The following is a 27,733-nucleotide window of genomic DNA, read 5'->3' as shown; positions in this document are numbered from 1 at the left end:
AAACCGAATGTAGTTCTAATATTTTTATTACTTACTGTGGTTTAGAAATTCGGGCGAATCATAATGTTTTCTTTGTATTTACATGACGGACGTGGATTTGTATAATTTTGACTCTTACCTTAATTAAGCAATGAAGCTGTAAGGAAAGCCTAATTATAATAATAAAATGCTTCGTACTTCACTTCTTTAATACCTTAATTAACAAAAACCTAAAATTAGGTAAAAAAATTAAAGATACAAGAAGTTACTAGATTATCCTTCTTCTTTTTTTAAGCTAATTAGATCTACTTCTTCTTCTTCTTGTTCGAGTAAACTCTGTGGAAAGGCTCAGGATCTCTTTGAAGTACATAGTGATGATCTCTTGAACTCAAGAAGTAATTCTACAGACCCAAATTGAATTTCAGTTTCTTCCTTTCAAGAGTTTCATGTACAAGCATAATGAGTTTTTTTTAATGGCTACTCATGTAGAGTAAATTGGTCACAATTTTTTCCTTTTTAAGGATTAAGTCGCAAAGAATCGCTAGTCAAAAAAAAAAAGTTTGTTTAAATTAATGAAATGAATTAAATAATTGCCTATTTTTTCAGGCGGGCTTTACGTCCAACTACCAATTAGGTGTCGTGGACGGAGGTGACTAGCTAACATACTTTACTGTAAATTTCTTTTATTAACCTCTAAATAAAATCCGCGGCCTAAGACCGGGGAATCGGACCCAGTACCACAATTAGCTTTGCAGGTCTCGCGTCTTAAACGCTCGGCTATCGCGGCGCCTTAAGTACAGAAGTGTAAATGTATAATAAATTTTAACCTTCTTAATAAGTGAGGAACGATAAAGGTTAAGTGAGTAGGATAGGAATGCAGGGAAAAAAGGAGAGGAAAAACCTGCAGCTAGAATGAAGGAATGAAACGTGGTAAAGTTTCATGAAATGCGGAGAGAAAATATTTAAAATAATTTTTCATACATTTTTCTCTGAGTTGAAAATTTATTTTATATTAACAAAAAAATTATAAATGATTATTATTTTAAGTTATTACAATGTACTTCAGTCTTTGGTTAATATATTTACAAAGGGAAATCCGCTTGTCCATCCAGTGCTTTATCTAAAAAGGGTAACCCACAAAGGATGTAATTTATAACAAGGGAATTCTGCATTTACTGCTCCTCCCTGCAGGGGATGAACGTGTTTCCGGTCAGTTCCGGGTAATTATTACAGTGCTGTAGTAGCAAACATTTAGCCAGCGGGATTGGCCTAGAAACGGACATCCTTTAGTAACTGCGAGAACATATTCTCTTGGTCTAACTTGCGGTATCATGTTCTTGTTTTAAAGTTGTACGCTCCATTAGTCTTAGGACGGTTTCCTCTTTGTAAGGGAAAACATGCAGAATATGGGCAAAAACAAAGAAAGGCTATTCATTAAGCAGTTGCCCTCTGTCTGAATGACAGATGAGGTGAACTCCCTTCACTGGCGAGTCGCGATTATTTTTTTACCCATGATTCCTTTTCAACCATGCATGTATTCATTTTAATTTTGAATGTCCCCTAAATAATATTTGATCATCATTAATTTTTTACTAGTTTTTTAAAATGATTTTATTTGTTTTGGTGAATAAAACTTTCCTCAGTTTTCCATTTGGGAAAAGCCCTTCCACAATCATGTCCAAGGCCTAAGAAGAAACATTTTTTGTACATCATTTACAGAAATTTGGAAACAACTAATATTTTCACTTGTACCATAATAAGAGCATATAACGTAAATTTTTACTCTCCTAAGACAGACAGAATACATAATTCAGAGCTACAGGAACCCAATAGTGTTTCGGAAGATTGAAGAAAATGAATTTAGCATTTGTGGGAAGTAAACTGTAAATACATTTTCCAAATAAATAATGATACATATACATAATGAGCTTGAGATGGATTTCTGGAGATTATGGCGGTCATTTTGTTTATAGAGTGTAAATAGTTAAAAGGGAATCGTTGGAGCCATTTTTTAATAAAACCTAAAAAAGTAATAAATCCGCTCAGTGGTAGTTCCGGCAAAGGGACTGGGTTGCTAGGTTTTTGACATAATTACAATACTTTTTTACCAAATGAGAAGAACTATAAAAGAAATGTGTTTATACGGAACTAAGTGTTCAGTTCGCTCGAGCCAAGAGCTCAGTAATCTGTTTGGTAGGTTAGCGAAGTCTGTTAATTCTCTACTGTTAAAGATCATCTTCTAATCTGGGTGTTGGGACGTTAGGCAAATACGGGTAACGAAGAGAACAGGTTGGCAGGCTTAGGAGCCTTATTCCCCATAGGTTTTGAACCAACTACTGGCGTACCGTCTGGAATATGTATGTCCTCAAGTAAGATGGACCCCACCTGTCCTATGAAGGATTTTTTACTATTTGAGATTAGATTTATGATGTTATTGTTCGTTTTGTTTGGTAGCTGCGATACTTCTGCAGGCACTCGCGTGAGACTGGATTTTCTTTCTAAGTAGGTTGCTATAGTTGTTTTTCCTCAGGTAGCTAGCTATACTGTAAGGTAAGGCTGTGCACTAGAGATAGCTGGACAGTGATGCACCTACGCTTGACACTTCAGATTAGAGGTACGCCAGACGCTTAGTCCCACCAGAGGCATTTTTGGCACTCTCCCCTCTCCGTTCTACAACCTGTGAAAACAATACTACCTCCCACTCTGCGTTTTAGATATAAGTGATTGAGAATACGTTAATCATGTAATCTAGTTTGAGATGCACTCTGTGTTAAGAATGATGAAATTGAGAAGACAGAGGATATTACTGTGACTTTATCCTAAGAAGTACCCAACAGATAAAAGGAAATGTGAAATCTGACGAATATTCTGCGCCTTGAATTTGTATAAATTGGAAATTCACTTTTATTAAACCAAATCAATAGTCGATAAGGAAGTTTTTTGTAAGTGTAGATAAATTTAAATGTACTATTTAAACTCTCATAAAACATCAATATTTGCGTACACGACGGTCATGGGATATATGGACAAGAAGATTTATGGATGGCCAGCTCTGACCTCGCTTCAACCCTTTCACAATCCATCTCCACTGGACTTCAGTCCCTATACCATTAATATCAGTTTTCGAACTTGAGTCATGTGTGATTAGTGTTGTGATCTTTAGTAAAAATAATTAATCTATAGAGGGCGCGCTGGATAAGCTTTTGGAAAAGGGAAAGAATAGTAATTAGTCCGGAAGGCACGTGACACTTGACCCTTTTTGCTTGAGAAATAGTTAATGAATGGCAGCCGCTATGATACATGAGGCTGAAATGGCGAACGGATTAAGATTTGCTATGTAATATATTTATTATAACAGTAGCATTTAGCTACTGATAAATGTTTTAAAAAAATTTCTTTAGACTCAAATTACCCTAGGTGAGAATGAATTGCGATAGAGACAGACTTAAAACGCAAAAATAGTTTTTTTCAGACCCGTTTTTAGACAAAAACGTTTGTCGCAAATGGTAACTCCATAAAACGTGAGGACGTGAGGAATAAAACAACTCGAATTCAGTCAGAGAAATTAAACTAGCCGCGACTACTTGGCAAGTTGCAACAAACTACTACTTTTACTATAAAAACTACTCTCTAAACCAACCAAAATAATTTCTGAATAATGTACGACTTTTGGTTTTTCAATTCCTTTTCGAATGTACCTCACTTTCGTCCATTAGAAGTCATTTTCTTAACTCATATCAGTCTCCAAATGGTTCAATAAATGATGAGTTTGTCAAGTTGTGAATCAAATTATCGAAATTTACAATTTTAAGTACCAAGCTCTGCAGCTCAGAGTGATAACAGTTGATGAGTAAATTGTGTCTGACTAATTAAGGCACTGGTTATTTTCCTTTATCAAGTCAATGAGTTTAGGTTTTTGTTTTCCACTTTCCTTTCCATTACTACTGGATTAATACAATTTTATTTTACTTTTTGTACATTGTTACAACTCCCAGCTGATGGTATTTAACTATAAGCATGTAAATTTTTTTTTTAAATTCATTTGTTAAGTTGCACCAGCGCTCTAGATACACTATTAGTAAGTGACAATAACTGATACCACTAAAACTCACTACTTGAGGAGAGAAGTTACCCAGTGATAACACCCCCTAGGTCGTCTCCAGGATTAGCTACTCTCTTCAGAAGAGAAAAAATCGCGAGCTACCGGCGTTTTAATCGTCTGGGAAGATGATCTGGAAGATGATGACACGATAAATGGCAGACAAGAGGATTGGAATGAGAGTGCAAGTTCTGATGAAAACTTTTATAGCGAGTTTTTGCAACCTGACCAACAAACGGAATTTCCAGGTCTGTGTGGATAGTTAGATTTGAAACGTAAAATGGAGCGTTAACGATAGTGCGGAGAATTTTAGACTGAAAAGATTGAATTCGTTGAAGATTGGAGCGTTTCGTTGAACCCCACAGTTCAATACCGTACGTCCTGGTAAATTTTAGTATAGAAGTGCATGTCAGTCGTTTGTTATTAAGATCTTGTAAATAAATAAAATAATAATAAATTATCTGGGCAAGAGTTGCTTATGATCAAGTGGTGGAATATTTAGCGCAAGAAGAATATTTAGTGAAAGATTGTCTTTTAAAAATGATTTCAAGGTTAATTGGAGGGCAGGATAGTAAGACAAGCGAGAATGGGTTCTTAAACGCAGGAAGTTCCAAGTCTGTATTAATTGGGTGTTGTTTTAAAAAGTTAGAAAGAGGAGAAGCAATTTATCTTTATAATCCAGTAAATCCGTAAATATGGATTCAGATTATAAATACTGGGAAGCATGGAGAAATGTGTAGAGAATAAAAGATGACAGTGCTGTATGTGAAGTGTTAGTGCACGAAGCACAAGTCCTGGTGGAGAAAGAGTGGATAGTCCTGTTGGGGAAGGATCAATCTTGGGTCTGTGACAGCTTCACTAATGACGACAACATTACTTGCCTTACTGAACTCTGCACACACTGGCCGCTACGACTCTCCAAATCCCTTGTACTCCAGTAAGGCCCGTTACGGCAAGTCATCACCATACTTGTAGACTGCCTCTACTTGTCTATAAAAAAAAAGAAAGAAGCAACTTAGTGGCCTCTAATGAGTAGATCATTCGCCTGCTTAACTAATCCAGCATCATTCTCTCTCTCGCTCATCCTGCCTGCATTTATTGTCATCATCATTTCAATGATCATCATACCCAAACACAGACACACATAGATACCCACAACAACAACAACAACCTAGACCTCCATTCACGTGTTGCAATTCATTCCTTTTTTAAATCATCCTCGTTAATGGACTTATATTTTGGTTGATATCTCTTTAGATTCATGTTTTTTTTTTTACCTTTTTTGTTGACTTATTTTCTTAAACTTCCCTCATAATTACAGCACGTTACTCTAAGTACTTTCCATGCCGTAGCATGTTTTTAATTTTGAATGAAAATATATTTACTTTTTTTTACAAATAAAGCATTATTATTGTTACCACCGCCATACTATCTTCCCACCCTGATCCTCTTCAAGTCTCTAACATTGTCCAAGAACACCTTGAGCTTGTAGAAGCTTGGTGCCGAACATGGAGGATTAAACTTAACACTACCAAATGTATACAGGTGACATTCACATTACGAAGGCAGACCTGCCCTCCACTAACCTTAACAATACTGACCTACCGACTTCCACACGGTTCGTTATCTAGAGCTCTACCTAGACAGCCGTCTAACCTGGAACCCTCACACAAGACTTAAAAGACAAGAACTGAATAGACGCTACGGACTACTAAGGAGACTCCTTGGACCGAAATCCTCCATGAACGTACAAAACAAACTTACACTTTACAAAACAATATTACGACCAATATGGACATATGGAGCAGAATTGTGGGGCTCCGCCAAACCATCCAACATCCAACCTATCCAATCTTTCCACAGTCTAAAGTCCTCCGCCGAATCGTTAACGCACCATTCTATGTCTCCAACCGCACCCTCCATCATGATCTCAATACTCCTGTATGTAAATGAAGTTAATCCGCACCCGATTCCTAAATTTCCACAGCAAACTCTCTGATCACCCAAATCCTCTGGCTCAATCACTATCCAGATCGTCCCATCCTGACAATCCGCCACGTTGTCTAAAACGGCGCTGGCCACGTGACCTCATTGCTTCCTAAACCCCAATAAGTTCCTAGAGAGTACCAGCGCTGGCTGGTTTCTTGCATCATGTCATCCCGGTTGGGGCACTTAGCCAGCTCTGTTACACAACCAAATGTTTATCTGTAAATATACATTAGCTAGATGTATATTTTGTACAGTTGCAAATAAATAACTAAATTATTATTACTCTAAGTAAAGATTTCATTGACCCATGTCAAACTAAACTTCTTGTGATTTAGTCCAGCTCTGTGATTTAATATCAAGGTAATTATAAAAAGAACTGAGTTCCTTCAATCAGCACGATTTTTTAAAGAAAGTGAACATCGTCCCCTTGCTAGGACTTCGTTCAATTATCGGATGAACCCTAAATTTTCTTTTCCCCTTCTTTTATTGTCGTGAAATTTGCATAACAACGACAAGCTCGAGAGCAACATCGCCTACCTCTGAGTGCTGAAATATATGCCAGCCCAAAATGTCACTGCCGACTCAAAGTACAACACCAATGTGACCATGTTTGTGGTGCTTTCGCAATTAGAGAGAAACTGGCCACAATTGGAGCAGCTTTTATATTGGAAAATAAAAAAATCTAACTTTTTTTAAATCTGAATTAAGGTGTATATATCTGTAAAAATCAGGAATCACACTTTGTCGGAAGATATAGATTTAGTTATCAACTCTCGCTTCAATAATAATTATAGATTAATCAGTAGTCTGACAGGAATAGAAAATTATTTAAAGCTTAGATAATAATGTGAACAAACAAAGTTTGATTATCCACCTACGATTGTACCAGCCTAAATACTTCAGAATTTTTGTTTAAAGGTGAACTGTATCGTTTTGGTGAAGATAACTGCCAGATTTGTAATTTAGAGAGTGCAGACGACCTTCACCATTTTCTATTAAATTGTCCCATGTATAGGAATAGTAGAGAAAAATATCTTAATAAATATAGCTGTAATAATAGTGTTCAAATTTCAAACTTCGAAAGTTGCTCGATTGTTAAACATTAATGATGTGTCCAAAATTAACGATATTTACTATTTCATTTGTCAAGCTTTAAAGATTAGAAAATTTATTATAGATATGCATCAAATAGTTGATTGATTTTTAAAAACACGCCCATGAAAGATGTGTATACATGTGCCTATGTATCAGTATATTATATTTTATTTTCTTTCTAATATTTCAATGAAGAACATTCTACGAGGGTCGTTTGAAAAGTCCGTGCAAAGTCAGAGAGATAACACTACTGGCGCGTATCGAGGTTATGTTTAGTTAGTAGCATCTCTTGGAAGAGCACACACCAAGTTTCAGCCAGATCGGTCTATTTCTTTGTGTTTGGCATTCGTTTGAATCGAGGAAGTCGAGTGATTTTCAAAAAATGGACGAAAAAGAATTTCGTGTGTTGATTAAACACTACTTTATGAAAGGCAAAACGCCTCAGGAGACTAAAGAGAAGCTTGATAAACATTATGGTGACTCTGCACCTTCGATTAGAACAGTTTATAAGTGGTTTCAAAATTTTCGGAGTGACCATATGGGCACAAGTGACGCTGAACATTCTGGACGCCCTGTTGAGGTTACTACTCCAGAAACCATTGATAAAATCCATGATATGGTGATGGATGACAGAAGAGTGAAGGTGCGTGAGATTGCTAGTGTTGTGGGCATCTCGAATGAACGGGTACATAATATTTTGCATCAACATTTGGACATGACAAAGCTATCCGCAAGATGGGTGCCGCGATTGCTCACGCTTGACCAAAAACGAAATCGTGTGAAGTGTTGCAAGGACGGTTTGCAGCTGTTCCAGAAGAATCCGCAGGACTTTAAGCGTCGTTTCGTCACTGTGGATGAAACATGGATACATCACTACACTCCTGAGACCAAAGAACAATCTAAACAATGGGTTACCAAGGGGGAATCTGAGCCAAAAAAGGCGAAGACCGTTCCTTCGGCCGGAAAGATTATGGCGACTGTCTTTTGAGATTCGCAAGGAATAATCCACATCGACTATCTGGAAAAGAGTAAAACTATTACAGGTGCATATTATTCATCGTTATTGGACCGTTTGAAAACCGAGCTGCAAGAAAAACGCCCACGATTGGCCCACAAAACAGTCCTTTTCTATCACGACAACGCACCAGCTCAGACCTCAGCAGTTGTGGTCGCAAAATTAATGAAAATAGGGTTCCAATTCGTTTCACATCCCCCCTATTCTCCAGACTTGGCTCCCTCGGACTACTATTTGTTCCCCAATATGAAGAAATGGCTGGCGGGAAAAAGATTTTATTCAAACGAGGAGGTGATTGCAGAAACGAATGGCTATTTTTCAGACTTGGACAAATCCTATTATTCGGAAGGGATCAACAAACTAGAGCAGCGTTGGACGAAGTGTATAAGCCTAAAAGGAGACTATGTTGAAAAATAAAAAAGGTTTACCCCAAAAAATTAAGTAGTTTTTATTTTTGCACGGACTTTTCAAACGACCCTCGTATGTTGGTTACTATTTTGATTCTATTTCTTTTTCTTTTGTTACTATTATTATTGGTTTCAGTCACCATTTTGATGTATAATAATGGGTCGTATTTCAGTTCTTAAATAAAATATGTAATAATATGTAGTTTTCTCTATTAGTAATAATTCTTTTACCTTTATTAATAAATTCATTTGGATTGTTATTTTTTTTGGAGTATGTAATCTGTAATATGAATGTAATTTGTGGACCAGACTCACTGGATGTCAAATTTTGTATTTTAAAAGCCAAATAAATATCTTATTATCTTTTAAAAATAGGATACTAAAAATTGTTATTTTTGTGGCTACTATGAAAAGTAATTCTATTCTCTCGAATGTAGAATATTGCATCACGAGGCATTGCAGAAAGTAAGTTTAAGTTGCCAAAAAATACTTTCTGTACTCGTAACCAAGTGGTAAAGAACGAGGTTATTCGCGACCGCAAGGGTTACAAAACAAAATTCGTTATACTAATCGATTTGGGTATGAATATTTAAAACAGTGTCGTAATGGAAGTAGAGCGTAATAAAAATGTTTATTTAACTGGTTTCTATCAATTTATTAGTCACTCACAACGGATTCAATCGCAGGGAAATTGGAATACGCGTCAGAATTATAAGTTGGTCCAATTAATAACTTTCTTTTTTCCCTGTTTGAAGGGAAAATTCTGTGTAATGGGGATAACTTTTGGAAAGGGTTTAGAGTGCACGCGGCAAACTGTACCAAAGGATTGGACTTCTAATGTGCTGCTGTTTTCATTATGTAGATCGGACGTGATCTATCATTGTCTTGGCAAAAGGGTTAGGGAAGAGGTCACGTGTCTTTAGAGGGGATTGTCACTCGACGATCATCCAGGATTAACCCACAAGTCTGTCTGATTAATTATGTTCCTTACTGAAATCACCATTCAGAACTGATTTCCAAGTGTTTAATATTGTTGAAGATCTCTACTGGCTTGTTTTTTGAATATACTAAATTTCCCATCAACAACATTATTTACTAAAAACAGTTTCTCAAATAATCTTCGGAGTTTAGTCATTTAATTGTGGAACGCCTTTTAGGATTCCATATTACAACTCATTATGTCCATCAGAAGTGGTATCTCTTTGAATCCTGGACTTCTCTTGCGCAGAAATTTCCGATTGCATGTGATTTTTCAATAGAAAATCTAAATTTACAGTAGACTCTACTGGAGATAAAGAGCGTATCCTTTCTTAAGGAGGAATTGAGAAGGATCAGGAATTCAGTGCGTTTACGGGAATTTTAAAGGACACTAGTTGAGGTCAAAGCTAACCTCCTTTAGGCCAAATTCTAGGCTCTGAATTAAACTTGAGAGACGTTAGAACCATTTTATATTTAAATGCGGAACTTCTAAAGATGTACAGCCTCCTTGGTTACACAGTGAAGTAGGTTAAAGAAGCTTTGTACGTCCTGTGTTTTAAACGCTCTGAATGATGGAGTTAAAGATCAGTAGGATCATTTTCACTTTTACTGTGATATTATTTTATACATTAATTTTTTTATGCTGATTAAATTATCTTAATGCGTTCACTAAAAGTAAATGTGTAGTATTTGTTTACTGCGAAATTTAAGAACGGTTAAACAGTTAAACATAATTTTTTATATTTGTCTTATTAAGATAAAGGATTCTGCATCTAACTTAATGTACAAGAGTACCGGTAAATCGAAGAGGAAAAGCGAATCGTAAAATCTTCATGAAATCAAATTTGTCAATTTGACGTAGTTTTAATTTTAAAAAAAAATTTGGTATTTTTAAATTCTTAAAGTCCCCGTTCTAAAAACTACGGTTAAAATTGGACGGAATTTGGACTTTTTTTCTCTTTTTTACCTTAAACTTTCTCAAAATTTATGTCATCTTTTTTTGGCTATTTTTTGACACTTCATGCCAATGGCAAACAGTTTGTGGAGTTCTACTTTATGTTCTAGATTCAGGGAAATAATTTTAAAATAACAATAAAATATAACACTAACTAATAAATATAACAAATAAATAACAGCAAATGTAAATATAACAGTGCAGGGTTAATATTGGCTCAATAGAGGGTTTTCTCTTTGGGTCCTATTTGATTAAGAGCAGAGTGGTGTCTAATAAGAGAGAAAACATGTCAGGCATTGAGTAGTATCTAGACACCAATTATCACGGAATTTAACAACCGTCTTAATTAAGAAATTATTAAAATAGGACACTTTGCTATCTTAAACATTTGATTACGAAAGAAATACAGTTAGAAGTTAACTTATTGAAACATACTTTAACTGCATGAAATAATAAAATAAGTTATTTGCAAGAGAAAAATTATGCAAAAGTAAAAACGAAAATAGAAATAAAGAGGAAACGCTTTAGAGGAGCTTACCGGAAGCCGTCGTCTACTTGATGAAGAACCAACCTTTTTATTCAATTTTAAAGCTCCTTCAAACTCGTAAAACCTTTATGAAAATACTGATATATATTTCTCTTCAGCGATGTGCACGTGTGATGAACAGCCAGTGAGAGAAAAGGAACGAACGGCACTTTACGAGGCGATTGGTAGGGGTGGCAATAAAAATAAGGAAAAAAAGAAGCGCGATGGGAAAAATCGTGCAAGTTGTAAGTGGCGCTAGTAGCTAGCGCTCGGGACAGAGATCTACCACGTCACCCATTACTGACAGTTCTCTATCAAAGCCAGCGCCCTGTTCTGCAAATAAGCGGCAAGCTTCTTACTTTACGACATGCCAAGGAATCATAACTTCTTCCGGCTCGCAGATACAGAATTAGTCGAGGGTGTGTTGTTCGCTGTCTCCCAGCGTTCGCTCTGCTGTCATATTTAATTTGATTTTTATTTATGATCCAACACAAAAATTTATTCTTTACTACTCTCCAATTTTAATAAAATTCTACACCTTTTTTGGCTAATATAAAATTATTCTTTATCTAGCATTATGTCTGAAATTCTAAATCCTCAAAATGTATGTACATTTCGCTTCAAAATAATTCACCTAAGCGGAGTATTATTTTAATATTGTGAAAATTGTTTACAGATAAAGATAATAATTGACTAAAAATTAATTGAACTCTGCAGGCTGTCAACCTTAGTCCTGGCTAAGGTAAAATTAACATTAACACTACCCATCATCATAAGAATTATTCAAATCATTTTTCGTGTAAGAGGTGAGTTGCTGGATTTGAATTTTCAACCTTGGCTAACTTCATATGTTCGCTATGCAACATGGGTTATATTGAAGATACCTATCACTTCATGTCTGTATGTCCGGTACTAAGAGAATTTAGGATAAGATATCTCGGGAAAATATTCATTGAATATATATGGACATGTTGAATGGTGTTACTAGCCGTACGGGTCTAATGAAATATGTGACAGTGGCATTGAAATATAGAAAATTTTTAGTTGCGGAGTTTAATTATAATTAAAATTGTAAGTTTTTGTACAATTCAAATAAATAGTGGAATATAATCTCTGAACCCAATAATTTTTGAATTATCACAGAAGTACATATGTAGATTTATCAAACAAACGGACAAATGTTTCTATCGAACAAAGTATTAAAGGTTAAAGTTGTGTTGCCCAGTTCAGTTGGTATATTATGTGTTCATTTTATTTGCTTTTGTTCTGTAATCTGGTTTGTTTTATTTTGTTCTAATTTCAAGATTTCTCGGATTAACTTTTTGTTCTTATGCCCAGGAAATATGTTAATAATATTGATGGGGACCACATTAGTATCGTGTTCAAATTAGTATTACTTGAATTGTTGAACATCTCGACAGACGGCCATAAAGGCTATTGTCTACGACAGTGGTTCTTAACCTTTTCAAAGACGCGGAACACAATTATGTATATATTTTTCTCGCGGAACACTAACATTAAAAAATTTGAAATTCGGTATTTAGCAAGAACTTAAAATTAATGAGTAATAAAAAATCGAATATAATTTTCAAAAAAGATATATGTATTAATTAAAATTAAAGAGTATAAATTATTACATAGTTTTAAAAAATAAATTCTGAAAATGAAATTAATCAAATAATGAACTTAAAAGTACGTTGCTACAAATAACAAAACAAAAATTAATTTTAAGGAGAATTTTGTGCCTGGCGAGTCAGTATTGAAGTGAACGATTTTGCCCATCACTAATTCACTTCCACTGGAAAAATGCTGTAAAAGACTATGACTTAAAAAGATAGGCCAGCTTTGGTAGTGGAAAATTCAAATTTAAAAAAAAGGAACGACTTTTTGTTTTCGAATCTTTCTTAAGTTTCTGATTTTCAATACATTTAAAATTGAAATTTCGCGTAACTCCAGTGTTCCGCGGAACACCGGTTAAGAACCACTGGTCTACGAAGTAAAAAATAATATAAACAAACAAAGTTTGTTCTTTTATTTTGTAATTTTTGTAAATGTATTTTGTGCTACTATATTTTTATTTATAATATACATCATTATTCATTCATTCATTCTTCATTGCCCATTACCGGTTGGCGAGCGCTAAGAGCGTAAGAGCAAGTAGCTGGACTCGAATCCGGGATCATCGCGTGGAGAGTACCACTTGCCAGTTTATTAATTCTTTAGAAATTAAATAAATATTGATTGCTTCCTTCATAGACTGGAGTTCCTTAAAATTATTTACTCGAATAAAAAAGTGAGATATTTAAAAAAAAAAAAAAAAATTGTAAAGACTATTCAGACAAGCAAGTCGCCCTTACATACGTATATAAAAGGGTTTGACACATGTTTATCTAATACTTTATGGATTATGGTGGTGTCAGAGAGGACAGCCTGAGTTCAAGATTCATGACACCCCGATGGTGGCGCTGCTCGCCATGTTTACATTTCTTTCAATATCAATCAACAGAGTGAGAAGGTGCACTCTCAAGTCCTCTCTCTCTTATTGGTTCTTTTTTTCCTTCTTTTACCATCTTCTAACCTCGTACACCCCACTAAACCTTGGCAATGATCGAGACAGATGACGTACCTGGACTAAAGCGAGAGAAATGGTGGCTGCTTGTCTGAAATATTTGAGATAGAACACGTCCCCATCTCGTGACCAATCTTCTAGTCATCATCTCAACGCAGACGTTAACCATATCATCGTGAGAGGATCAAGAACTCCGTACCCAACAAACTACCAGACCTACTAATATCAATACTACACTATCTCAGGTAGGGATCAACCGGTAAATCTTAATTGATTTCATATTCTTAAATGCAAACAATTCAAATCATCTGTGCCTCTTTTACTTCTTACAAATATGTACATAAGGAGGGGATATATTAAATTAAAGCTCAATCCGCTATCTACCATACATTGTATTCCCAACTCACTTATAATTCAAACAATAGTTATTTAAAGTTGAATAATTTTGAACACATCAATTACTGCATTAAAATCAGAACTGAGACATTACCATTAAATTATAAGCCCTGGTTAGAAGATAGAAATTTTATTTGTTCTTTGTGCAATCTAAATGCTGTTGAAGACACGTTCCATTTTCTGGCAGTGTACCCAATTTTAAAAGGATTTAGATTAACCTGCTTTAACAGGAGCCAATTGAATGTGGGTTCTATCTCAATGGCGGAGACTGGATGGGTTTGGTTAAGTTTGTTGCAGCGGCGTCCTCCTACAGAAATTTTTTAATTAAAGAATTCAATTTTTAGTTAGAAGGGAATATTATTATTAGTGCCACGAGTATGTATGTCTTTTTGTTCATGGTATTTATTTCTTTTAATTTATTATTTTGTCTTATTTTTCTTGGTTTTTTATCATTTCTAGTTTGATAACAGCTTGACAGACGGTCAAAAGATCATTATCTAGGGATGTTTTTGTATGTACTTAAATAAGAAAAATTAAGAAACATCTTCCTTGCTGGTCAAGGTTCAGCGTCGGATGCGCATGGGTTACAAGAACTTCTGCCATCCCAAGTAGTGGAGCAATATGTTCGAGAAGAACAGATATTAGAGGCGTTAATAACCTCAGCTGTTGATGCGCCAAAAAAATTAAAAAAATAAACATCTTTATTCATTCATTCGTTCATTCATTCATATATGAAATAAACCTTTGGTCTTTGATGAAGGAAAACTAATATTTTTTGAATAAAAACAGTGTGCGATCGTAACGGTGGTATTTTTAAATGAAAGTGATTAGCAACTTACTTTGACACTTTTACTTAGCACTCAATCACTTGAAACCATACTAGTAAACTTACTTATAAAAACACAAAATATCTTGTGCTTAAAATTTTCTCATTACGTTCATACAAACGTATTATGAATCAATAACGTAATACGTAATTACGAACAAGGAAGTTATAATATTTAATGTTAATGATTTGGCCCAAAGATGTGAAAAAAATTAAAACTGTCCGGTAGGACAGTTGTATAAGGATTGATCGTCAAAAAGTGCACGAAAAAGCGTAACGTTAAAAAACACCCAACTTTGACAATTTTTTTCTCTTTTTCTATAAAAGATAAAATTCCCAAATTTTCTTTAAAATATAGGGCAAACCCTCCTTTATAACTGTAATTTTTTTGCAACCCCCCAGACCTAATAGATTTCGAGAAAAAAGTTGCCGAAAATGAGCAAAAACGGCATTTTCAGAAATTGTTGTTGTTGTTGTTGTTGTTCTTCTTCTTCTTCTTCTTCTTCTTCTTCTTCTTCTTCTTCTTCTTCTTCTTCTTCTTGTTGTTACCTTTTTTGTAAACTACGTAGCGCCTAAACGCGAGAACCGATTTTCATGAATGAGGTGACATTCGATTCGGAATTTTATATAGATGTGCCTTTTGGGGGTCTCGACGCTGTACACCGAATTAGAGAGGAGTTAGCCCCCTTTATGTAAGGCCCCCTTCAAAATTATTATTACTAATTACTCTGTAAATCTTAGCCCGATTTTGATAAAATTTGGTAGGATGATAGAGTTAGGGCTCCCCTACGTAACATTAAAGCGGCGATCTGCTCTTACACTAGTTAAGGGGAAGTATAGCAATCGTTTCAAATTATCGACAAGTGAACTGATTTTCATGAATGAAGTGTCATTCGAATCGAAATTTTGTACAGATTTGCACTTTAAAAGTCTCGTCGCTACGCCTCATATGGAGGGGAGTTTGCCCCACCCAAGTATGGCCGTTTCTAAAACTATTATTACCAATATTTCTATAACGCTTTGTCCGATTTTGATAAAATTTAGCACGAAGAAGTGATTAAAGCTCCTCTACATGGCTGTGAAGTGCCATCATGCTCTTACACCTACTAAGAGGAAGTACTGAAATCGTTAAAATTATCAATGGGTGAACCTATTTACATTAATGAATTGTCGTTCGATTCAAAATCTTTGCCTCTTTGCCTTGTAGGGAGAAGTACTGTAATCGCCCGTTTATTTTTCTTACTCCTCTTAAAAGGAAGGTCTGAAATCGCAGTTTAAATTTGCTTTTTACGTACAAATACCTTCCTATTTTATATAAAAAGGCTTTCTCAAAAAAATTGTTATTGAGGATGGTTTGGGGACCGCAACTATAATCATTCTTTAAAAAGATCTCTCCAGTGGTAGTTACGGTTCCTACTTAACACCTTATCAGGTTATAATGATAGAATTGCTTATTCCTAATTTAAAAAAAGCAGTAAAGCAGATATGTAACTTAGCAAAATAGACAAAAATGAAAATCTATCCAAAAGGTACAAAAATCTCCTTAACAAAAACTTACAGTTTAAAAAGTTAAGTATAAGGGTTGATTAAGCGCCAAAAGGTACACAAATCAGCTAGTACCCAACATTTCATTCAAGCTTAGTTGATATAATTTAAGTAATTTTGCTGCATTAACTTTTCCTTCACATTTTTTAGAATTTATTAGATGTCACAGACCCTTATGCTGGCCATTTTCATCTACAAAATATTTGTTCAAGTAGCACTGTAGATTGACTTTAAAATCTATTAATCTATAATAATCAAACTATTAATTACAGGTTAAAAAGAAAACGGTATAAAAATAAAAAAAATTACGAGGCTACAAAATTTAAAAACTTTTTTAAAAAAATGCTTACACCAACATACATCAATGATTTCGATTATTTTATGTTTAATAAAAATCGTCGGTTTAAGTTCATTCTTCGATTAAAGTAATTGTTATTTTATGAAGTAGTCAAACGTTTATAATAATAGGTAATAATTATCTGGCTCTATCGCAAATAATATAGTTTTCTTCAATCACACTCTCAATGTAGCTGTTCTTCTCACAATGTTATATATATGTTATGTAATATAAAATAAATAAGTATTGCATACTTTTAGGACAGCTAATTATTCCAGTATTTTACTATAAGTAAAATTAAATTACAATTGAGAAATGAATAATTGTTATTAACTGTGTGTTATTTGTGCTCACGAATATTTCGGTAAGACGAATTCAAGTCTGAAATATTGTTTTAAATCCTCCGTGATTCAAATTTAAACAGTAGCCGACTCTAACTTTGTCTTTTTCTACTTTAACATGCATGTATAAGATGTGACAACTTCAGAATAAAGGGCATATTAAAGATAAATCAGAAGAATAATTTGGAATAGAGTTAAAATAAAGTACCTATTTAAAAACGAAGATATAATATACATTTTATCATAATTATAACCAAATAATATTATGAACGAACTGGCCAGCATAAGGGTCTGTGACATCTAATAAATTCTAAAAAATGTGAAGGAAAAGTTAATGCAGCAAAATTACTTAAATTATATCAACTAAGCTTGAATGAAATGTTGGGTACTAGCTGATTTGTGTACCTTTTGGCGCTTAATCAACCCTTATACTTAACTTTTTAAACTGTAAGTTTTTGTTAAGGAGTATATATATTAAAACTGTCCGGTAGGACAGTTGTATAAGGGTTGATCATCAAAAACTGCACGAAAAAGCGTAACGTTGAAAAACACCCAACTTTGACAATTTCTTTCTCTTTTTCTATAAAAGATAAAATTCCCAAATTTTCTTCATAATATAGGGCAAATCCTCCTTTATGACTGTAATTTTTTTGCAACAACCTAGATTTGATAGATTTTGAGAAAAAAGATGCTGAAAATGAGCAAAAACGGCATTTTCAAAAATTGTTCTTGTTCTTGTTCTTCTTGTTGTTGTTGTTACCTTTTTTGTAAACAATGTAGCGCCTAAACGCGTGAATCGATTTTCATGAATGAGGTATCATTCGATTCGGAATTTTATGTAGATGTGCCTTTTGGGGGTCTCGACGCTGTACATGGAATGGGAGAGGAGTTAGCCCCTTTTATGTAAGGCCCCCTCCAAAATTATTATCATTAATTACTCTGTAAATCTTAGCCCGATTTTGATAAAATTTGGTAGGATGACAGGGTTAGGGCTCCCCTACGTAACATTAAAACGACGATCTGCTCTTACACTTGTTAAGGGGAAGTATAGCAATTGTTTCAAATTATCGAAACGTGAACCGATTTTCATGAATGAAGTGTCATTCGAATCGAAATTTTGTACAGATTTGCTCTTTAAAAGTCTCGACGCTGTGCCTCATAAGGAGGGGAGTTTGCCCCACCCAGGTAAGGCCCTTTCTAAAACTATTATTACCAATATTTCTATAACGCTTAGTCCGATTTTGATAAAATTTAGCATGAAGAAGTGATCAAAGCTCCTCTACGTGGCTGTGAAGTGCCATCATGCTCTTACACGTACTAAGAGGAAGTACTGCAATCGTTAAAATTATCAATGAGTGAACCGATTTACATGAATGAATTGTCGTTCGATTCAAAATCTTTGCCTCTTTGCCTTTTAGGGAGAAGTACTGTAATCGCTGTTTATTTTTCTTACTTCTCTTAAAGGGAAGAACTGAAATCGCAGTTTAATTTTGCTATTTACGTACAAATACCTTCCTATTTTATTCAAAATGCTTTCTCAAAAAAATTGTTATTGAGGATGGTTTGGGGACCGCAACTATAATCATTCTTTAAAAAGATCTCTCCAGTGGTAGTAACTCCGACTTAACACCTTTTCAGGTTATAATGATACAATTAAAATTTATTATTCCCAATTTTAATAAAATCTGTAAAGCAGATCATACAAAAAGGAAAATCTATCCAAAAGGTACAAAAATCTCTTTAACAAAAACTTACAGTTTAAAATGTTAAGTATAAGGGTTGATTAAACGCCAAAAGGTACACAAATCAGCAAGTACCCAACATTTCATTAATACTTCATTAATATTTAAGTAATTCTACTGCATTAATTTTCATTAATATTTTTTTGAATTTATTAGATGTTTCACAGACCCTTATGCTGGCCAGTTCATTCATTTTCTTTTTCTTTTTTTTATGATTTAAATCGCTTCAACATCTAAGGTTATTGGCGCCTGGAGCTTTTTTCAGTGCACTGCCGGCCTCCGGACAGTGTTCTCTCGTTACAGACAACACTGTCCATCACCCGGACAGTGAGCTGTAAGAAGCTCTTAGAAAGAGAAAATCTAAGGGTCTGCAGCTGGATTCGAACCCGGAACCTCCACGTGGGAATCCAATACGCTAACCGCATAGCTAATCCCTTCCCTTTGTTCATTCATAATATTTTATTTTTTTGTTCTAATTATGATAAAATTTATATTATATCTTCATAATTAAATAGGTACTTTATTTTAGCTTTATTCCAAATTATTCTTCTGATTTATCTTTATTATGCTATTTATTCTGAGTAGTCACATGTATGTACGAGTATGTACATGCACGTTAAAGTAGAAAAAGACTAAGTAGAATCGGCTACTATTTAAATTTGAATCACGGATTTAAAACAATATTTCAGTCTAGAATTCGTCTTTCCGAAGTATTTGTGAGCACAAATAACGCGTAGGTAATATCAAGTAAATTATTCAACAATAATTATTCATTTCTCAATTGTAATTTAATGTAGTCCCTCTAATTTTACTTATAGTAAAATACTGGAATAATTATGTTAGCTGTCATAAAAATATGCATATCTTATTTATCTTATATTCCAAATATATAATACTGTGGGAAGACCTAGATTGAGAATGTAATTGAAGAAAACTATATTATTTTCTATAAAGCCAGATTAATTATTACCTATTATTATAAACGTTTGACTACTTCATACAATAACAATTACTTTAATCGAAGAATTAACTTAAACCAACGATTTTTATTTAAAAATAAAAATAAATAAATGAAATCATTGATGAATGTTGGTGTAAGCATTTTTTTAAAAAAGTTTTTGAATTTTCTAGCCTCACATTTTTTTTTTTAATAAAGTTTTTCTTTTTAACCTGTGATTAATAGTTTGTTGATTAGATATTACAGTCAATCTAAGTTAAATGGTGTTCTACTTGAACAAATATTTTGTAGATTAAAATGGCCAGCATAAGGGTCTGTGAAACATCTAATAAATTCAAAAAAATATTAATGAAAATTAATGCAGTAGAATTACTTAAATATTAATGAAGTATTAATGAAATGTTGGGTACTTGCTGATTTGTGTACCTTCTGGCGTTTAATCAACCCTTATACTTAACATTTTAAACTGTAAGTTTTTGTTAAAGAGATATAAATATAAACTAAATTTCTTTTTCCATATTAAATAATAATAATTTGAATTAATAACTGTTTATAACGTCATTTAGTATTGATTATCATATGTTAATTATTCCCAAGTGATATTCATCTAGCTTCACTAATTATTATTAATTCTGGTATGGATAATCATTGGCGCAAATATGAAAAGTGTTATTGGTATTTTTTTAAAAGCATCATTTATACTGCATTCTTGATTGTATTGTCTGAATGGTTTATAATAAACCTTCGTTATATAGAACATTATTTTATGAATATTACAAAAACTAACACTTCTGAAGTATTTAATGATGTTAAATCTAGTGAGTAATTACTTAGTTTATCTACTTAAAAACTTGCAGCGAGTTTCTCTCACAGGCGATGATTTCCTTCATCAACAGCTGTTAAGATTTCTTGATCTTGCAGGTAATGCAGGAATTTATCTTTGAAATCATTTCTTACAAGGTTGTACTTTTATTAGTGAGCCAGATTCTACCGAAAATAGCGTTCTTCATGTAATGGCCGAACAATTTTGCAGGAATAAGAAAACAAAAGTCTGCCTTAACTCCAGACAGTTTCCATCAATTACGAAGGAGGCTACCCAAAACTTTAAAAGGCATAGCGTTTCCAGATCCACTACTAACTGTTCGCCATCTCGCGCTGAATGAATAAACTACCATAAGACTATTTACTTCAAGTAAAAGGCCACAAACTTCACCAACTCTGAAACCTCTGATTCCAATTTCTTTTCTAGTTCCATTCACGGTAAACAGCACATCTTGATCTGTAAATCTTAGTTACATTCATATTTCGGCAGGTGTTTTTGTAACTCCTTGTTCTCACACATTCTTTATCAGCTGGTGTTCCGCGGAGAAGTATCATTAGACCAATACTTTTCATTATCTTTACTTCTGATTTCCCAATCCACACATTCATATCTTTACCAATGACTTGAATTCGATCAGCCGATCTAATCAAGAAACGAGACAAAGATAAAAGCATTGAACATTCAAAAAACAATATTGCTAACAGAAATTAATTTGGTCATACTGAATAGTTCTACTTAACAGACAATAATGCTGTCTTATTACTTTTTCCAGATTCTACTAGCTGGAATATTGATTACGATTGGGACATAATCGCACCACCTGAAAACTTAGCCATGGATGATCCAAGGCTGATAAAGAAACTATTAAAAACGATCACCTCGGTGGATGGACAAAGTGTGTCTTCTTACCATCCCTTAGGTAAAAAAGTAGATGCTTTAGTGTCCATGTTATTAGACAGTGTTTCTTATAAAGTAAGTCATTTGTTTTATATTTCTTTACAAATATAAATTTCATTTTGCAGCTTCTAATTTTAGTTTTGAAAACTAATAAAATAATTGGTGCGATCATTAAGGTTGTTTATTGTTTCAGATGGGTGGTTTCTTCATTGAATTTGGTGCAGGTGATGGAGTAACAATGTCACCAACTTTAAAACTTGAAAAGCAATACAAATGGAACGGCCTACTCGTTGAAGCCGAGGAAAAAACTGCCCGTGAGTTAATCACTAAGAGAAAAAGATCCTCCTATTTCTCTAATAGCTGCGTTGGAACATATAATAAATCTTATACGGTAAAATTTTGTTAAACATACAATACTTTTGAGATACATCGTTGCAAGGAGTTGGTTGAAGAGCAAAAAAGGATTTATGGAGGCAACATTATTCGATATCGCTTTGGTTTTAAAAATGTAATTGAAAGATTTAAAAAATAAAATTAAAATTAATCAAATAATTTTATTGATTTGTGTTGCAGGCTTTTTTTGGAGTCAGAAAAAATTTTGGCAGCAAGTTAGTGGGTGATCAGTGGGAATCATTTGATTATATTTATGAAGTGTATTGCTACCCATTATACACCTACCTACTAGCAATGAAGCGAACCAATGTTGACTTGATTATTATTGATATAAATAAAAATGAGCTTGGAGTTTTAAGTGTAGTACCGTTTGATAAGGTACACATTGATGTAAGTAACATTGAGTAAAATTTAATATTAAAAATGTGGTTAGGTCCGCTGTGCTAGATAATATCCTTGATTTTTAACGTCGCATAGCACGCGTCATTCATGTTTCTGACTGGTTTCAGATTCCCATCCATATTTAGAGCTAGATATGGACGATTCACTGCAGGATAACATTCTAAGTGACACAAATACTACCATTTAACTTAAAATACTCGTAACAAAGTTAGGTTGGTTATGACAGAACTTAGTGGAAGTCCAAAACTCTTGACACATCTGTTGAATCAAACTGGATAGAAATCCAAAAACCACCAGAAACATGTAAAACATACTTTACGACGGATAAAACCAACCAAATTATGAATAATTTTTGTGAAGTAGACAAAACATATGAATAATATGGTTCGCGCCGTAGCTTGTCGATATGCCCATTTCAGCAAATAATATGTTGACCTTAGGAAAGCTGATTCGAGAGCAGAATTTTGGTAGAAGTTTTTCTATTCCTCGAGGAGAAGTTTGTGCAACGATCTTTACCTATTTAAGATAGTAAAACGATGTAGCCTCTAGCATGTCAACTTCGCTTGGCTTACAATGATATCTAAAATACCTCAAATGTAGAATACACGCAGAGCAGGTGAAGTTCTATTGGTAATTTCAACACCTCACCAACTTTACAACCCTCAATATCGCCACTAATTGTTCTCCAGGTTCCAGCTTATGAAAGGATGGCTTGTTGACTGCTGCTTCTATCCTTACATATTTAGCCTCTATCTTGTCGCTACCCGTATTTGAGATATTTTGCTAAAAACGGAGGAGCTTGGAGATTAAACTTGGTTTCAGTTGAAAAATATCAGAACTGAGAATGGGATATTCTAGATTATATTCTTAATATTGCGTCTAATTCTAGATTTGGGATTCTGACTTGGTTTCAAATGACGAGGAATCTCAAACTGTGGTCCCAAAAGTATTTTTTTTTTTTTCCAATCGCTGAACATAAAATCCTCTCAAGCCATTTCTTGATGTCTCGCTGTGAACTGTCCTCCAAGTTAATTACATTTCTTGAGGCTGCAATTAGAAGATTAGAAGCACATGCTATATTTAAAATAATGAACGTTAGATTTTTAAATATTAGCGTGATTAATACAGAAATTTATTTTTTTCAGGTTTTAGTTGTGAGATATCGCACACTTGAAGAACTTAAAAATATAACTGGATTTCTTCTTTTGAGAAATTACAAAATTTTAGACATACAGAAGAAAATTCGATACATTATTTGTAAATACAAGACTACGAAGTGAAAAAACATTTTGTAATTTAAAAAAAAAAAAAATATTTTCATGTAAAATTGACAATTATAATGCATTAGAGAAGATTTAAATTATAGATGTTGCTATCAAATTTAAATAGAATACAAGTTGCAAATAGTGCCAAAACAAAAATAGTGTTAGCGGTCAGGCCAGAAGTGCAGGAGCTAGAACACTTGACTAATAAATTATAAAAGTATCCAATTTAATAATAATAAAATTAAAAATAAATTAACTTAAATGAATTTAACAACTAAGTATAAATTATAATAGCAATTTAAATAATAAAATAAAGTTAAATAATAAAAATAAAGTTAAATGTTGCAATTTTTATGCTTCAATACTCGGAGCAGGAGTCTACTTCAAGGTTCAAAATTGTGATGTTCAGCATTGAGAGTGGTTAAATATGTTCGGAATCAAAATGGATATTTCCAGTGAAATCTCAAAGTCCAAAATCTGGAATCGGACACATTAAAACAGTACGGTAGGATAGGTTGTATAACTGCAGATCGCCAAAAACTGCGTTATAAACGCTCCAATAACCGTTTATTTCTCTTTATTATGTAGAGTAGGAGAAACCAAAAAAAAATGTTACAATTTTTTTTTATGATATTAGGTATTGTGACTATTACTACACTAGGTATTGTTATTTCCAACATCTGAAGTCTTAGGTCAGTGATGGCGATCCTATGACCCGCGGGTCAGACACAGATCCGCCCAAGCTTTTTCACTGACCCACTTTTGTTTGTTTACGTGGGTTGATTTAGATTTTCTAATTGTGTGGATAATTTATATTCTATCTGTATTTTTTCAATCACGCATTGACACAAAAGCAATTTAAATGCTATCTATAACCTTTAGTTTGATCATTACAGTTCTAAAACGCAAATGACGACAAATGCTTTTGTAGTTTTTGAAATAAAGCAAGTGTTTACAAAATATCAAATAAAATGTATAATTTTATTCATATTTTGTTTGTTAAAAAAGTCGACAACTCAAAGCAAATAACCATATTTTTCTTCAGATAAAACAAACTTTTGTAAGGTTTTGTTCAGTTATGTTTGTAAAGAGAGACTTCCATAGCACTTGTTTCGTCCCGTTTTACCCGTTAAGTCAACTGAATTTTAAAGATGTTTAGTTTTGAATATATTCAGTTTAAAATTTTTAAACTTAACTCGTGCAAATGGTTAAAAAAAATTTAACCCACGCCACAAAAAGGTTCGCCATCCCTGTCTTAGGTCATCTCAGTCATTGACAGCCTGTGGCAATGTTCTCTCGTTAGGTACACTATCCTGGCCGCATTCTGAGCTGTTAGAAATCGTAAGGAGCGGATAATGCACTGCTATTAGAATCTAGTCGCCGTAATCCCTCGTAGAGTGTATAATCATCTCTAATTAGAAAATTTAATACATTATTAACATTCCTAAATATTTAGTTTTTAAATATCCATAAATGAGCTCTAATCTTAGATATTTTTATTTTTCAATCAATAATATATTGACCGACTGGAATTACGCTGTAAAAAAAAGTAAATAGGTAAAACTCCCGGTGTTCGATTCTAATCTCCCTCGCTTGTTTGATATAGCAAACCACTTAGTGCAGATCAAAGTCAGTACAGTGTATTGTAGGAGTGTCCAAGACAGCAAACTAACCGCCGGGACAAAAAAGAAACGCAGATGAACCTCTGGACATGTCTATATACTGTAATTGTGATGTTTTCTCAAGGAGTGGGAGAGTCGGCGAGTGATCAAAGGTTTTGTCAAACCTCTTCTTTTTCTTTTTCTCTTTCTTTTAATACAAAAGGGATGGTACAGAGAGAGAATGTATAGTTTTTATGATTGAGTACACGCACATCATAACTGCAGTTTAGTTCGCTTCCCTTTCTGCTTAAATAACTTGCTATTGAAAAGACCAAGTGAAAAAGTTCTTCATTTTCTTGCTGAAATATTGACAATAAGACGGTTTTTTGTTTAATAACTAGATCCAAGGGTTTTGCGGTGGTAGTTGATTAAAGTAACGCACCCTTGTGGGACTCGTTGGACTTCATTATTTTACTTCACAATATTTTTTATTAATAGCTGATATTAAATTATATTAACGTAAAGTAATGTCCATTCCTCAGGTAGGTACTATCTAATATAGAGACTCGAACTCAGTACCGCAATGCATTTCAGTTTTGCGGTCGTTAGCTCTAACCTTTCAGCGTTTGTGGTGCTTAAATTGATTATAGTTTTTACATTGACGATTGATTTAATTCTCTTTTAGCCGGCTAATCATACTGCATCATTTGAAGCCTCAGATGCGGGTTCAATTGTGGATTTTACGATTCTGCACTGAAGCTAACAGTGAGTTTCCACATTTATCCAGCGAACAGTGAGTGACAGTGGAAATGACATCTATGATAATGATAATCTTGGAATTGAGGCTGCATTTATTATGAATACTGGCGACTAGAATTAATTCAGAGTAAAAAAGTACCAATTTAGGCTGGGAAAAAAGCCGCAAGTAAATTGTACTCGTAGTGGCTGGTAAAACAGATTTAAAAGCTAAAGTTTGGGATTGTAAAGAAGACAGATAATTAAACAAAAATATTTAAGATTATCTCACTTAGTTTAAGTACCTTAAGCCATAAAATTATTTAAACAGAAAGCAGTTTATGTCAGCTATTAACTGACAACAAACATAACTATTTTCCACAAAATTGGCATTTTATTTAAATATTTAATCCCTCTAATGTTGTACAGGTAAATGAGGCGCCACATTACGCTTTAGTTTTTACACTTATTTTAACTTAAAACACTTTATTAAGGATAAGGTAACAGGTACTGTGAGGCTTGTTGCCAATCAAAGTCAAAAAGTAGCCTCACAAAACAAATATTTCCATTAGAGGCCTTTTTGATCTCTAAGGAGCTATCTTAGCTCCTTAGAGTTCACTAAGCTAGTAATTACAGCTTTTGTTAAAAATACATCATTAGTTTATCCGTAATTTTTACATTCTAATTTTTGTAGTGAACGTTGCCTGCTACCTTGGGCTTTACTTAACTTATACCGAAGACTTTCTTGGAACCCCCACACTAGACTTAAAAGAACAAAACTAAACAGAGGATTTAAGAACTACTTAAAAGACTCTTAGAAGACAGATCAAAACTCTCTCTGGACAACAAAAGACTGATTTATACTTCTATTTTGAAACCCATCTGGGCGTATGGAATAGAGCTGTGGGGTTCAACCAAACGCTCCAAACTCCAAAGGATTCAATCTCTACAATCTAAAATACTTCGAACTATAGTAAACGCTCCATTTTACGTCTCCAACCTGACTATACACACTGACCTTAACATTCCTTTTATCACCGAAGTTGCTAAAACACGATACAGAATGCTTCACTTCAGCCTGCAATATCATATAAATCCTCTAGCTCAAAGTCTTTCTTCTAGAACTCTTCCTGACAACCCGACAAGACGTCTTAAAAGACAGTGGCCTCGTGATCCCCTCTCCAGTAAAAAGAGTGACTAATCATCTAATATTTGGGAGTGTTACCACTGGGTAACTTCTCCACTCGTTACCTTATCATTTGTTGCTCGGTTATCACTGTTACTTATAGCGCTAACGCGCTGATTGTACCATAAATAAACGAAAAAATTTTTTTTTTTTATTCAAATTGAGAGATGAGCGGTAAATTCTCAAAAAAAAGACAAATTAAAATAATCTCAAAATTTGAGTTTAACCCAGCTCTTCACTGATATTCCGAAATAGGAACGTATATTTATAAAACTTTTTTTTAAAAAAGAAAATATTTTACTAATATAAGTTAAATAAACATGGTGCCAATAATGTTGAAGTGCTTGAATGTCAACTATGACTATTTTATATTGGTACTTTAAAGATGGAAATAGTAAGATATATTTTTAAAAAAATTGAAACCTCATGAATTGTAATTAAAAATATTAAAAAGAAGTAAAACTCTATCGGAATATAGAAAAAAATAAAATAAAAAACAAAGAGAAATAAGAAAAGACATCAGGCATTTTATTTGTTATTCCAATAGTGCTGAAAGGTTGATTACTAGGCATTAAAAAGGGTCTCCTACAGAATCGAATACGCCTTTAACCCTTATCAGCTTTTTGAACGCTTTTAAAGTTGGAAATGAAACGGTAGAAGGTTGAATTACCTTC

The 27,733-nt window shown here is 33.7% G+C and overlaps 1 protein-coding gene and 1 long non-coding RNA gene across 2 annotated transcripts in view; one reads left to right on the top strand and one right to left on the bottom strand.

Annotated features, from left to right (window-relative positions):
• Positions 1–971: 971 nt before the first annotated feature.
• The window catches only part of LOC141460202 (uncharacterized), a 53,021-nt gene continuing 26,259 nt past the window's right edge, over positions 972–27,733 (bottom strand). Inside the window, exons 2-3 of the long non-coding RNA XR_012461786.1 lie at positions 4,960–5,068; positions 972–1,664 (exon numbers count right to left, since the gene is read on the bottom strand). This is a non-coding gene — a long non-coding RNA (uncharacterized lncRNA). The remainder of the gene's footprint in view (positions 1,665–4,959; positions 5,069–27,733) is intronic.
• LOC141451466 (protein Star-like) lies at positions 20,348–23,754 on the top strand. Its single transcript, XM_074122882.1, has 5 exons — positions 20,348–20,392; positions 21,353–21,552; positions 21,671–21,868; positions 22,051–22,260; positions 23,418–23,754. The coding sequence occupies exons 2-5, from the start codon at positions 21,415–21,417 to the stop codon at positions 23,550–23,552; spliced, it is 681 nt and encodes a 226-aa protein (XP_073978983.1). The 5' UTR covers positions 20,348–20,392; positions 21,353–21,414; the 3' UTR covers positions 23,553–23,754.

Source organism: Rhodnius prolixus, unplaced genomic scaffold (assembly GCF_049639745.1).
Source record: "Rhodnius prolixus isolate KJV_2025 unplaced genomic scaffold, Rpr scaffold_1, whole genome shotgun sequence".
Taxonomy (NCBI): Eukaryota; Metazoa; Arthropoda; class Insecta; order Hemiptera; family Reduviidae; genus Rhodnius; species Rhodnius prolixus.
Note: the sequence above shows the minus strand (reverse complement) of the source record. Positions and strands in the feature narration are given on the sequence as shown.

Excerpts from the sequence above, each read along its gene's own strand:
- LOC141451466 (XM_074122882.1), top strand. The coding sequence starts at position 21,415 with ATGGATGATCCAAGGCTGATAAAGAAACTATTAAAAACGATCACCTCG. Across the intron at positions 21,553-21,670 it reads TAGACAGTGTTTCTTATAAA|ATGGGTGGTTTCTTCATTGA; the intron begins GTAAGTCATTTG and ends TTATTGTTTCAG. Across the intron at positions 21,869-22,050 it reads CATATAATAAATCTTATACG|GCTTTTTTTGGAGTCAGAAA; the intron begins GTAAAATTTTGT and ends TTTGTGTTGCAG.